Here is a 14,872-nt window from a genome sequence, read left to right as displayed (position 1 = left end):
GACACAAAGTTCAAGGGGCCCAGAACAGTTCTAAATACCAGCAGCCAACTCCACCCACCCCTGTAGTTTCCTAGGGCTGTGGAAACCAATTCAAGGGAACAGATCCACAGATCAGCAGTCCTGTGTCGAGAGACGTCCCTCAGCTGTCCACACTTGGCTATCCCATGTGGACAGCTGGCCGGTCTGCCCTTGGCAGCACCAGCTCGTACCCCACTTTTGAAAGACCTTATGTTTAAGATACTCAGAAGCCAAATCCTGAACACACTCTGGTCATCTGTGAGAGCCAGGGTCCCACTCGTGTCTGTGCTCAGGAGTTCTTTCATGAGCGGAGTCGTTCGCTTCCAGATACTCAGCTAGGAGCAACCCGAGTACTAGAGCTGGTGGGGACTGAGTAGTGGCCAAGGGAAGGTAGGAGGAGAGCAAGAAAAGCCCTTTTCATGACTTGGACAAGGCGCGCTGTCCCTCTCCAAACAACACAGGGGCCAGAACCATGTTTATAAACACTTTATTCAGAGCATCATAGTGGGCAAGTTCCCAGCTAAATGCAGAGAGGAGTGAGGTATTCCTGGGTTAATGCAGGAGCCAGTGGGTTACATGGGACCGGGCAGAGAGCACCGAGGTTTGAGCCAGACATGGCCAGAAGCCCCCACGTGGAGGCTGGGCGGATGCCCTGACCCTGACACCGGGGGGACAGCACCGAGGTCTGAGCCCCCCCACGGAGGCTGGGCGGACGCCCTGACCCTCACAGCTGCTTGTTTCTTGGCAGCATTGCAGTGGTGTTCGGGGCAACCTCAGCTGTGGTTGCTCTGTAAGTCCCAAGAACGGGAGGACGTTCTGGTGGCAGGCAGGGTGACAAGGCCCCAGTCTCTCCCCCAGTGCCTCCTCCCCTCTTTCAGCCACATGCCCTCGCGCTGGAAGTCTCAGTACACACACGTCTCTTGGTGGCAGCAGTTACACCCAAAGCAGCATCCTGTGCTTAAGACGCTGAAGAAACAAAGTGGCTCTGGTGGGCTCTGCTGGTGCCAAGGGCCCTCCACCTGTCCACAGCCCGTGTGCAAGCACACCTCGCAGGACTGCTGTAGGATGTGGAATACGAATGCACATGGCACACGAACTCCCACAGCTGTCATCTATGAGGTCAATGCACAGATGGCCTTGAAGGCTACAAACTGCTGCTCCCGTAATCACTAGAAACACATCAGAGCCCACGCTGACATCTGTCGCTAGCACGCCAGAATCCAGCTCAACCCTTCGACCCGGGGGGAGGTGGCATCAGAGGGGAGCCGCACATCTGTGCCTTCCAAGGCAGGACAGGCTCGCCAGGCTGCAGGAGGCGCGCACACCGAATGACCATTTGAGTTCTGAAGGGCACTTTACGGTCCACTTGGCACTTTCCTGAATTTATCTGTCAGGAACAGACTTAAGGCAATTTTATTCATTTTTAACATTTTGGCAAAATAAACTTTGGTCTTAGCGTCAGCACTATAAAAGCTTTGTTAAATGGCTACTATTCTGACTGGTAACTGTAGCAAGTGGCACTTAACAGTAACAAGGAAATATCTTCACGCCTCAGGAAGAGCCAAGCTCTTAGCATGTCTTTAGACACAGCAGAAGAGTCAGTCTTGCTTACAAAAAGTAGAGGTTTCTTATAGGCAACCAGAAAAGTATCAAAGTAAGGCACACCTGTTACTGTCACAGGTTTGTGTTAGGCGGTAGTGTTCTTTCTGAAGGTACAAACTGGAAGTGTGATTACTCAAGGTTGAAAAGGTAGACCTAAGGATAGTGCCATATGACAGGGATAGCCAACTTCACACAAGTTCCCTTAGTGAGAGCCAGGGGCCGTGAATTAGTGACAAAGTTGGGTCTAGAGGAGTAGCCTCTGGGGCTTGGGAGGTCTTTATCAGCTTAGACCTGTGAGGCCGCTATGTAAAATGCAGGTGGGCTGGCCCACTTCTAGCTTGGAGTGCGTATTAGAGACCAAAGGCACATTTCCTAGAAATTGAACTTTACACGAACAAAAAATAATTATTTTAGATAAAAAACAGTAGGGAGGCTTCATAATACAGCAAGTTCTAAGTCCAAAGTCTCGAAGAGTTCTCCTGAAGAGCGGCTTCGGGCTCGCCGGCCCTTCAGGAACTGACGATCCACACTGTTGAGCGGGGAGAGTCACACACGGGGGAGACACAGTTTAGTCTTTTAGTGCGAGCCCAGAACACGCAGTGAACGCTGCAGCCTAATGTGCACAGCGTGCACTTGGCTGATTTTCTCCTAACAGCTTCTCTACAGGCTACAGAGAGCACGGGAGGCCTGAGTCAGGAGACCGCACTTTGAATACTAACAGTAACGGGGTGTGTGTTTTATATAACAGATACATTTATTTGTAAATGATTTATCGGGGCTGCTGGCGTGGCGTGGCGTAGCATGCTAAGCCGCCTCCCACCTACGTGCCAGTTCAGGTCCGTCCCAGATGCTCCATTTCTGTTCCAGCTCCCTGCTAGTGTGCCTGGGTAGCAGTGGAAGATGGCCCAGGTCCTTGGGCCCCTGCCATCCATGCAGGAGACCTGGATGGAGTTTGAGGCTCTTGGTCTCAGCGTGGCCCAGCCCTGGCCATTTGGGAAGTGAACCAGTGGATGGGAACTCGCCATCCCCATGTAACTCTGCCTTCCAAACAAATCTTTTAAAATCCATAAATGTTGTGATTATATGCCAAGTGCCACCCTAAGCTTGTTTTATGTCATAACCAGATTTGTCCCCGTAACAAACAAGGTAGGCTCTATTATTATCCCCACTGTAAAAGGGAGGGAACCCAGGAACACAGATTTTGAACTGCTTGCTCAAGGCCAGAGCAGGACAGCGGTGGAGCCAGGATGGATTGTATGTGGCCACACTTGGAGTCACTGCACTACAGAGAAGGAAACACTTGCTGAAGAATACAGAGAGAAAACTCATCAGTCAGTAGAAATGGACAAATTATCTATAACCTCAAGGATTAATGCTTATATAAAAAAACTCAGACTTTACTCATACAAAACTCAAGTATTTAAAATATTTGCTTAGGCAAATTAAAATTATTCAAAATAAGCAGATATTTCAGAGGGAACTTTATCCTGAGTTCTTGCACACACAACCAACTGAGAACACAGATCTTCCCAGAGTTGAACACAGGGTAACTCACCAATGATGATGATGATGATGAAGACCAGAACGCTGATCCCTATCGCCCACATCTGGAACAGACATCACAGGCTTACTGGAGAGGATCTCACAATTCCAGTCACCGAGAGAGAAACGAAGGTGTCCACAATCTGAACAACTAAAGCCTAAACTTAATCTTCCCAGTTAGGGCCTGAAGGTTACTTATGTGCTATTAAAAGTATATTCAGGAGGCCGGTGCTGTGGCATTGCAGGTAAAGCTACCACCTGCAGTACCAGCATCCCATGTGGGTGATCGGTTCAACTCCTAGCCGCTCCACTTCTGATCCAGCTCCCTGCTAATGTGCCTGGGAAAGCAGCAGAAGATGGTCCGAGTCCTTGGGCCCCTGCACCCATGTAGGAGACCCAAAAGAAGTTCCTGGCTCCCAGCTTTGGATAAGCCCAGCTCTGGCTATTGTGGCCATTAGGGGAATGAACAAGTGGATGGAGGCTCTTTCTCTTTCTCTGGCCTCTGCCTCTCTGTAACTCTGACTTTTAAATAAATGCATGAATAAACCTTAAAAAAAAAAAAAAAAGAGTGTAGAAAAATACCTAAAAAAAAAAAATTTCAGGGACCAGAGCTGTGGCACAGGTTAAGCCACCTCACTGCCTGCAATGCCAGCATCCCATACAGACACCAGCCCCTGGTGCTCCAATTCCAATCCAGCTCCCTGCTAATGCTCCTGGGAGAGCTGTGGAAGATGGCCCAAGTGTTTGGACTCCTTGGACAAATGGGAGACCCAGATGCAGTTCCAAGCACCTGGCTTTGGCCCGGCCCAGCCATGGCCATTGTGATCACCTGGGGAGTGAACCAGCAGATAGAATATTGATATCTCTCTCCCTGTAACTCTGCCTTCCACCACGGCATAGCAGATCAAGCTGCCGCCCGCAGTGCTGGCATCCCATATGGGCAATGGATGGAGTCTTGGCTGCTCACTTCCAATCCGGCTGTCTGCTATGGCCTGGGAAAGTAGTAGAAGACAGCCCAAGTGCTTGGGCCCCTGCACCAGCGTGGGAGACCTGGAAGAAACTCCTGGCTTCGGATCGGCGTTGTTCTGGCCATTGTGGCCGACTGGAGAGTGAACCAGTGGATGGAAGACCTGACTCACTCACTCTCTCTGCCTCTCCTTCTCTGTGTAACTCTTTCAGATTAATAAATAAATCTTAAAAAAAAAAAACAAAAAACAAAAAACCTGTGTCGCAGGTATGCTTTGCTATCTCAGGCACAGAAAGCCCACAATGTGTCATACATGGGAGTAAATTTAAAAAACAAAAGAGAGGCCGGTGCCATGGCTTAACAGGCTAATCCTCCGCCTTGTGGTGCCAGCACACTGGGTTCTAGTCCCCGGTTGGGGCGCCGGATTCTGTCCCGGTTGCCCCTCTTCCAGGCCAGCTCTCTGCTAAGGCCTGGGAGTGCAGTGGAGGATGGCCCAAGTCCTTGGGCCCTGCACCCGCATGGGAGACCAGGAGAAGCACCTGGCTCCTGGCTTCGGATCAGCAAGATGCGCTGGCCGCAGCAGCCATTGGAGGGTGAACCAACGGCAAAGGAAGACCTTTCTCTCTCTCTCTCTCTATCCACTCTGCCTGTCAAACAAAACAAAACAGGGGGCCAGTGCCATGGCTCACGTGGTTAATCCTCCGGCCTGCAGCGCTGGCATCCCATATGGGTGCCACGCTCTAGTCCTGGTTGCTTCTCTTCCAGTCCAGCTCTCTGCTATGGCCTGGGAACGCAGTGGAGGATGGCCCAAGCGCTTGGGTCCTGCACCCGCATGGGAGACCAGGAAGAAGCACCTGGCTCCTGGCTTTGGATTGGCATAGCTCCGGCCATAGCGGCCATTTGGGGAGTGAACCAGCGGAAGGAAGACCTTTCTCTCTGTCTCTCTCTCTGTCTATAACTCTACTTGTCAAACTAAAACAAAACAAAACAAAACAAAAAACAACTCTGCCTTTCAAATAAATAAATCTTAAACAAAAATACATGCAAAGGATTTATGGCCCCTAGGAACGGACAGGCTTCCACACAAGGAGGCTGCGGATGCACCCCACATATCTGGTCGTGTCACTGCTAAACAAGGCAGAGGGTAGGGTGCCCGGGGCCTGGCTGCAGCACGTCTTGGGGGGCCACGCTCCTCGCACGCCTGCTCTCTACTCTTCCATTGTGCACACTGTGACCGCCTCATATTCCCTTCCCTTGACCTCGGGGCTGTCCGCAGAGCCACAGGCAATGTGCCCATCACTTCCAGCCCTCTCCCGGCAGTCTGGTCAGGGCTCTGCAGGGGTGGAGGGCAGAACACGGCTGACTCAGATTCCTACATGTAGAGGGTCAAAGCCACCTCCCCGCTCATGAGTCTGGTGTTCCAGCCTCTGCTGATCCACTGAGCAGGGGCAGGAGGCTCAAGGCAGCAGGCGGTTGGAAGAGAATTACCTTGCAATTCTTCCACCAATATTTCCTCTTCAACTTCGCAGCACTGGTTTCAAACTGAGAGGCTCCAGCCTGCAGTGCGTCCGCACGGTCATCTAGCTCGGAGAGCTTCTGGTCTCTTTCTAACACCTTGTCCACGTTGACTCTCATTATGTCCACCACCTACGGGAACACAGGCACAGCAAGTTCGCCATGCCTCATGGAGTGGAGGACCAGAATTGCAGCTGTGATGTGCTGGCACATTTCTTCACATCAGCCCTTTATTATTCTGAATCTGACTTCCACCAAACAAAAAACAAAACAAAACAAATTGGGCCCACCCTTTCATGATGAAAACACTCAGAAAACTAAGGGAATGTCCTTAACAAGGTAAAGGACATTCATGGGGACACTCTCACCAGCGTCACACTCTGGTGAAAGCCGGACGGGCCCCTGAGATGGGGACGGAGACAGGCACTTCACTTTCCCTGGTGCTGCTCTACTCTCTATTGGAAGCTCTGGCGGAGCAGTCCGTAAAGATAAAGAAAAGGCATTCACATTGGAAAGGAAAAGTAAAACTTCACTCTATCTGCAGATTCCTGAAGAATCTACAACAAAAGTACAACTATTATCAAGCCCCTTCTATCAGGTTCTATTTGCCTCTCAATCAGAAAACTTAATTGTAGCTTAGACAGCACCTTTCTTAGCTCCTCTAATCTGTCCTTTGTTCTAGGCCCTGTCCTTTGTGTCTAGGCTCTGTCCTTTGTTCTAGGCCCTGTCTAGTGCACTTGGGCCTCATTTCTTTGTAATCATAACCTCTACTCTACCACCAATGGCTCTACTCCCAACCTGTGTGTACTGATGGTCCTCTTCCCCACTTAATGCTGTATAATTGTTCAAACCTGGTAAATGCCACTCTTAGGATCATTGGTTACTATCCTCACTCTGTCTTTTATGACCTTGTCTAAATATGATCAGAGTCAGTGAACTTGGAAGGCTTCCATAGCCTTGGCAACTCATGACGACAGCCTAGGATGGTTACTGGCGCCATAAACTAGAGTGTCAATTTGTTGGGTCAACAACAGGAGCCACTGTGCACTTGCTCCTCATGTGGGATCTCTGTCCTTAATGTGCTGTACATTGTGATTTAATGCTATAACTAGTACTCAAACAGTATGTTTCACTTTGTGTTTCTATGTGGGTGCAAACTGTTGAAATCTTTATACTAAATTGATCTTCTGTATATAAAGAGAATTGAAAATGAATCTTGATGCAAATGGAAGGGGAGAGGGAGCGGGAGGGGGGAGGGTTGTGGGTGGGAGGGAAGTTATTGGGGGGGGGAAGCCATTGTAATCCATAAGCTGTACACTGGAAATTTATATTCATTAAATAAAAGTTAAAAAAAAAAAAAAAAGTACAAAAGTACAACTAACAAATTTAGTAAACCTGCAAGGTACAAGATCAACACACATAAATCAGTCATTTCTACACACTGGCAACGAACAGTAAAACAATTACATTGACAACATCATCCAAAAAATCAAAAATCCTAGGAATTAACCAAGTAGGTACAAGACTTGCACAATGAAAACCACAAAACATTGCTGAAAGAAATGAAAGAAAATCCAATTAAACAAGGCATCCTTTGATCATACACTGGAACTTAATACAATATTGCTAAGATGGCAACAGTCCCAAAGTGCTGTGCAAGCTCAATGCAATCTCTATCAAATTCAATATTTTTTTTTCTTGAGAAACTGGAAAGCCAATAACCAAATCGTATGGAATTGCAGAACTGAAAAGGTGAAGCGAAGCTGGAAGGTTCACACTTTGCAATTTCAAAATTTACTGCAAAGCCACGATAATCCAAACAGTGTGGTATTGGCCAAAGAATAGACAACACACAGATAATGGGACAGACCTAGAGTCTAGAAATCAGTCCAAGCATTTATGGCAAACTGATTTCTGACATGACCATGCAGTGGGGGCAAGAACAGTATCTACAGGGGCCGGCATTTTGGAGTAGGGGGTAAAGCTGTTGCCTGCAGTCGTCAACATCTCATATGGGCTCTGGTTTGTGTCCCAGCTGCTCCACTTCTGAGCCAGCTCCTTTCCAGTGGAAAAGCAGTGGAAGATGACCTAATTGTTTGGGTCCCTCCACTCATATGGAAGACATGGAAGAAGCTCCTGACTTCAGCCTCGCCCAGTCCTGACTGTTGTGGCCATCTGGGGAGTGAACCAGCAGATGGAAGATCTCTCTCCCCCTCTCTTCCTCCCTCTGTACTCTTTCAAATAAATAAATAAGTAAGTCTTAAAAAATAGAGTAGTATCTTCAACAAATGGTGCTGGGACAACTGGACAGTCACATGTAAAATGATAAATCTGGACCCCTACCTCACCTCACATATAAAAATTAACTCAAAATAGATCAACCACCCAAGTGTAAAAGCTAAAAGTACAAAAGAAGCAAAAACAAGAGTGAGTATAATCTAGGGTTTGTTCCTGTAAGACCTGAAACAAAAATCAAGGGCAACAAAAGGAAAAAACAGATAACCTGGATTTTGTAAGAATTAACTTTTGTACCTCAAGGGACTGTATGAAGAATGTAAGACAATCCACAGCACAGCAGAAAATATTTGAAAATCATGTATCTGATGAAGGTTTAACAAGCAGAAAACATAAAGAACACTGACACATCAACCAAGACAAATCCAATTAAAAACTGGACAAAGGCCTTGAATAGCATTGCTTTCAAAAAGACACACACAAAGGCCAATAAGCACAAGAAAAGATGATCAACGTCACAACCATTCACAAACGCAAAGCCAAGCCAGGACCAGATACCACTTCAGGCTGCCTGGGCCGGCCAGCATCCAAAACACGCAGCACAGGTCCTGGTGAAGAGGTGAGAAACCCTTGGGTGCTGCTGCTGGGGACATGGAATGGTGGAGCTACCATGGCAAACGGTGCGGTGGGTTCTCACAAAGCGAACAGAGAGGGCCTCAGGACCCGGCAACGTTACTCCCAGGTATGTGCTCAAGAGAAATGAAACAGAAGTCTAAACAAAATCTTGTTCGTGAATGTTCACGGCAGGATTATGTGTAACAACTCAAACATCCATTCCTGCATGCCTGGACAGACACACCATGGTCTCACACACACGGAATATTACTCAGCCATAAAAAGGAACGACGTGCTGGTCTCGCCACTGTTCAGATGAACACTGACACATAACGCTGAGTAAAAGAAGCCAGAAACGAAAGGTCTCGTGGTCCCCGATATGCCTGAAGCAGGCCCATCCACTTACACAGAACCTGGTTAGGTACCCAGAGATGGGAATGAGGAACAGATAAGTAAACAGGACTACTGTATGGGTACAGGGTGCTTTTCTGGGGTAAAGAAAAAGTTTTGAAACTAGAAAGAGGTAATAGTTGCACAATATTGTGAATATACTAAATACTAATAAATTGTACACTTTGAAATAGTTAGTTATGTGAATTCCACCTCCACTAAAAAAGGAAACAGCTCTCCTTAAAGTTGCTTAAAAAGGGCTCTAATTTGATTTCATTAGGAAGCCAAAGTTAAAGGCAGCACAGAGTTAGAAGGGGTCTCTAAAATGCAAAATGTTGAGAATTAAGTTCATAAACAAAACCATCAAACATTACTATATGATTTAATGATGGTATCTAACATAGTTTTAACTCTGTTTTGTAGGGTAGCAACACACAGAAAGACCAAAATATCTTTGTTGCTTAGTTATAACTTTTGGAGCAAGGAAATCTTGGTCTGAATATCTGAAACAATCTTGTGTTGCACTACCGCATCTGTAAGATTCTGTGAACAGGGGCCAGTGCCGTAGCGTGGATGGTAAAGCCAGTGCCTGTAGCGCCGGCATCCCTTATGGGCACCGTAGGAGTCCCGGCTGCTCTTCTGATCCAGCTCTCTGCTATGGCCTGGGAAAAGCAGTAGAAGGTGGCTCAAGGCCTTGGGCCCCTGCACTCACACGGGAGACCGGAGAGAACCTCTTGGTTCCCAGCTTCAGATTGGCTCAGCTCCAGCTGTCATGGCTATTTGGGGAGTGAACCAGCAGATAGAAGACTTCTTTCTGCCTCTGCCTCTCTGTAACTCTGCCTTTCAAATAAATAAATATCTAAATAAAAAAGATTCTGTGAACATCTCTACAGCTCAAGAATTCTAGGGAGCTGGCACTGCGGCCTAAGGGTAAAGCTGCCGTCTGCAGTGCCGACATCCCACAAGGGCACCAGTTTGTATCCTGGCAGCTCCACTTCCGATCCAGCTCCCTGCTATGGCCTGGGAAAGCAGCAGAAAATGGCTCAAGTGCTTGGGCCTCTGCACCCATGTGGGAGACCTGGAAGAAGCTCCTGGCTCCTGTCTCTCTCTCTCTGCCTCGTCTTCTCTGTGTATAACTCTGACTTTCAAATAAATAAATCTTTTAAAAAAAAAGAATTGTATAATTCTATAAATACGGACGTGTTGAGTTGCAGTTTGCCAGAGACTGCCTTCTGTGTGTCAATGGGCAACTGTCACAGATGAATTCTACAGACTTGCTCAGACTGGGTAATTTGTAAGTCAGGCTAAAGGACAGAGCGTTCTGATTTACAAATACACAGATATCCATCAGAAGGACTGGTCCTGGCACGAGCAATCTGAGACCTAATCCTTAAAGCTCTATTACTTTTTTTAATAAGACACTTTTGCGGCATGTCCTCAGACTGTTTTATGTATATGATTCTATGTAGGATCCAGGAGAGTCTGACTTTGGCTTAGATTAGGGCAGATTTACTACCTTTATGGTAACTCAAAATTGATGTTCCATTCACACCTTTATGAGAGTGTTTCTAAACAGAATTATCTTCAGCGCGCTGCCATGTTTGTTTAAATCTACGTTCCCAGCATTCCGAGCGATACCTCATCTACTTGGTTCTGTGTCTGCTGAAGTCTTCTGCTGCCGGCAGCAGCGCTCGAACCTGCAGCTGCACCTGTAGACCTGGAACGCGGACAGACACAGCATGAGTCGGTCAGGGGTCCAAACACAGCACTGTCAGCTTTAGGAGTTCTCCCGTTCTCCCAGGACTCCAGTGCTGACAACTCTCACGTCACAACCAAAGCGAAAGAGCAACCCTGCCTGTAGGCCTGAACAGTCCCTCCAAATTTCAATTTGCCCACACACCCGAGAGCCCAGAGTCCAAGTCGAAGGCTCAGCAGAATCTAGTTTACAACAGCGACCCCAGGCCAGGCAGACTCCACCTGCGTCCGCTCTCAGCCACACACTGGCCCAGCTGCACTCGGGACTCCCCTGGCCCTTCCACTGCGGCCACAATGCTTTCACAGGAATAAGCAGGTACGGTGGTCGTCTTCTAATAGAGACTCATTTACAGACACAGGGTAGGAACACCGGGCTGGGGGGGATGGCGTGGAATGTTCGAGAACGGTGAGGAAGCATCGCATCCTCTCAGCGACCGACTCATGCTCCAAGTCTCCCTTTCTTAGCCACTGTGGCCCGGAGCTCCCGCAGGGCTTGGCTGGCGCCGGACAGTCACCAGTCACCTCTCTCCTGACAGACCACGGGCTCCTGGGTCCCAGAATTCTCTCCTCCATGTTCAAGAATGCGTGGAGCACCTGCCTCGCCACACAACATCAGTTATTTAAAATCTGCCACGTCAGGAGCCGGGGAATAGGGCAGATCCCACGCTGTTCTGCGTGGAGTGTCCGCGAGAGCACGGGCAGGGCCCACGCCCCGGGGCTGCGCTGCTGCCCTTGGACCCTAACTCTTTTGGGGGGGGACACTGCCGACGCCCTCACTCACAGCTGAGCAAGTCACTCCAGGGGGGCGTTCACCAGCTCCGTGGAGCCGCGGGGCTCTGCAGACCAGCACAGCGGCCTCCCCAGGGACGGTGGAGCCGCGGGGCTCTGCCGACCAGCACAGCGGCCTCCCCAGGGACGGTGGAGCCGCGGGGCTCTGCCGACCAGCACAGCGGCCTCCCCAGGGACGGTGGAGCCGCGGGGCTCTGCCGACCAGCACAGCGGCCTCCCCAGAGACGGTGGAGCCGCGGGGCTCTGCCGACCAGCACAGCGGCCTCCCCAGGGACGTCCCCCGGGCGCGCCCCCGGGACCCTGGGCTGGTTTTCTCCGCAGGGGCTGCATCGAGCGGGCTGGAGGCGAGACTGCCGGGCCCCGGCGATGCTCGACAACCGCATCTGTCAAAGCTGGAAACACCGGTCTCCAGGCCGCAGCCCCAGGAGCGCCTTCGCTCAGCAGCAGCAAGGCCCCGGCCAGGCCGCCGTGTCCCGAGGCTGCCGCTCCCGGCCGCGCCCTCCCGGGCCACTCCCGGGTCCCGCGGTCGCCGCGCTGCTCTTGGGGACCTCGGGGGACAGGGCCGGGAGGGAAGGGGCGAGGGCCCGGCTGCAGGGCTGGGCGCAGCCGCTTCCTCCCGGAAGCCCGCCGGCGGCAGGGCCCTGGGAACGGCCGGCGGCGCCGCGGCGACAGCTGGGCCCTCCCGCAGCCCGCACTCCCGCGGTCGTCGCCCGCCGCAGGCCTCGGGAACCGCACGCAACGCCCTCACGGCCGCGGCCCGCGGCGGAGGGGCGACCGGCAGGCAGCTACCGGGCCGTGCGACCGCTCCAGCCGCGGGCCGCCGCCTGCGGGCCCCGAAGCCGCCCCGCGTCCCGTCGCGTCACTCACATTTCGGCAGCGGCGGAGGCGCGGGCGGCGGGGCGAGAGTCCTCCGAGCCGCGTAGCCCGGGACCTAGGCTTGGGGATGGGTGGGGTGGCGCGGCGGCGATGACGTCATCGGGCGCGGCCGGGGCGCGCCGGAAGTGGGCGCCCTCGTGGGCGGGGCCAGCGCGAGGCGCCGTCTGCTGTCCTGACGCCGTCGCCGGGACCTGTGGCGGCCGCCCCGGGCCGCTAGCAGTGGCGGCGTGGGTGGGCCTGGCCGCTGGGGACGCGATTGGGGGCGCGGGCGGCACGGGAAAGGGACTGCTTGGGCGAGGGCCGGGCTCTACGTTCTGGTGTTTTCGTTTGTGACAGGTGTCTGTCAGCGCTTGCCGCCGGCCGCGCTGAGGCGGAGCGTGAGGTGGGCAGTGGGGAGCGCAGGGCCGCCTTGGCCGCCTCACGTGAGGAGGGAGCGAGCGCGCGCCCCGGGACGGGCCGTGCAGGCCCGGCGGTGGGCGCCGCGGGCACGCGGCAGCCGGCGGGGCCGGGGGCGCCCGCGGGCGGACGGCGCCGGCGGCCTTGAGGAGCCGCGCGCTGGCCGCGGAGGGGGAGGGACGGCGCCGGCGGAGTCCTGCGCGGCGCGGACGGCCGCTGGCCGAACGCCGGCCCCGGACTCGGGGTTGTGACTGCAAAGCTGGGCGGTGCCGGGGCAGAGACGGCTCTCGCTCAGGAAGGCGTCCGCCCAGCGCTGTTCCCGGGTCACGGGTTGGTATTGGGAACCGACACGTGCCCATCCCCTTGGATTCCGGGAACGGGTCAAGTTAAAGCAAAACACGGATAGTATGGGGAAATTTTCTTCATTTTTAATTTACAGCAGAAAGAATATAAAGCATTCAGAAAACATTTTCCATATTTTAAGGGCAATTCAAAACATTTTGCATGGTTTCCAGCAGCTGAGTTCTTCAACAGATCCATTGATTCAATGATGCTTTACATGCACAATTACAAAAATAAAACTTACAAAAAAGAAGACATCTAGACTAGTTTTACATGCAAGTCTCAGGGACCCCCCGTTGGGCGCCAACTACTGTGTGGAACTGCCAGAAGCGACCGTGCAGCCAGAGAGGGGGTTCGTGTTATTGTCTTTTATTTCGTTCACACAGTACAGCTGATTTCGAATGGGTAACGAGAATAGCAATTAAATCTTCAGGAGACAGAATAAGATTAGCTATTAATTTTATAATGAAATCCTACTCCTGGCACTTGGGAATTCAGATTATCCAAGAAAGCTGCGCTTACCTATCATCTTATATTCGAAATTAAGGTTCACAACCAAGAGAAAGCGGTCGGAAAAGCTTCGTTTCAGTGGAAGTGCGTTTGTCCCTCACCGAGGATTCACAGTTGGACTGGTAGGTCGGAACCTACTTCCCATCCCCTCCGTAAGAGCCCTCCCGATTCTGTGTCTCTAATCTGGAATTTTCTAACTTACTCAGCTAATAATGTAGCATGTGAAACATCTTTAAAAAAAAAAAATAGTGTGAGGGTTAAAGCAAATCCACTGAGGTCATTACTCTGGTCAAAAGATCAGTTACTTGTACCGTAATCAATGGACTGAACATCCAGATCTAGTGTTGGTATAGGGATCCCGGAAGAGCTGGCTTTCACATTCCCCGTTTATGAATGCGACTGTGTGTTCCTGGAATACGCAGCGTCCTCCTCTAGGTCAGACTGTGTCAAACAACGGGTATCTGGGGGACCGCACAGCTGCGACGTAACCCACACATTTAAAAACAAAATGGAGTCAGGTCGTTTACAAATGTACAGGTGGCTACTCGTTGTGGGGCGGTCACTGTTGTCAAAGCCAGTCACAAAGCAGAAAGACGTGTACTGTACAGTAATTCGAGGTTGGCAGTGAAAGGAATTAAAAAACAAGTACAACTATAGAAAAGGCACCAAGAGCACTGACCCCAGTTTTTACCACAATCTTTTTGTGTCCACCTTCCTTCTGAAGACACCAGTTTAAAAGCTCATTCGCGAATTCTGATAGGCTTCACAACAAGCCTCGAGTTCTCAACTCACAGTTGGCAACTGGAACCGAAAAAAACCTCTGCCAGCTGATGCTCGGCCTCGCCTGGGCATTTTAAACTGGCGTCAGCAACGCCAACTTCATTCTCTCAACCTTGGTAGTTTAATTTGTAATATCAGATTTCTTTGGCTCCTCGTATGTGGAAAGAGTTAAATACCATGATGTCCCTTACAGGGCCAGTCTGCATCTTTTTCACTTTTGAGTTATTTGTGTGTGTGCAATTTTCACTTCACTTTCTGGTTTCCAGCAGGAGATATGAAAATGTGACATTTCCCTACTTTGCATTCCGTTTCTTTTTGTCAGGTTTTGATCGTTCTGAGTGTTCTTTGTTGGAGTGGATGGTGTTAGGCTATATACTGATTTCTCTTATGATTATCTGTTTTGCAAAATTAAATTAATTTTCTTAAGCAATATTAGCATTCACATTACTTGGCACCATTGGCAAAAAAATTTTAAATAAAATAAACTAAACTCCTGGTAGCCAAAATTAAATGTAAACATATCCTTTTTTTTTTTTTAAG

The 14,872-nt window shown here is 50.6% G+C and overlaps 1 protein-coding gene across 1 annotated transcript; it reads right to left on the bottom strand.

The window, feature by feature from the left end:
- Positions 1–489: 489 nt before the first annotated feature.
- VAMP3 (vesicle associated membrane protein 3) lies at positions 490–12,380 on the bottom strand. The gene is made up of 5 exons (XM_062190366.1): positions 12,296–12,380; positions 10,523–10,601; positions 5,618–5,776; positions 3,176–3,227; positions 490–2,149 (listed from the first exon to the last, which is right to left on the bottom strand). Coding segments are annotated over exons 1-5 (312 nt in total). The 5' UTR covers positions 12,298–12,380; the 3' UTR covers positions 490–2,129.
- Positions 12,381–14,872: the final 2,492 nt, after the last annotated feature.

The sequence above is a fragment of the Lepus europaeus genome, chromosome 5 (assembly GCF_033115175.1).
Source record: "Lepus europaeus isolate LE1 chromosome 5, mLepTim1.pri, whole genome shotgun sequence".
Taxonomy (NCBI): Eukaryota; Metazoa; Chordata; class Mammalia; order Lagomorpha; family Leporidae; genus Lepus; species Lepus europaeus.
This window is presented reverse-complemented; position numbering and strand designations above follow the sequence as displayed.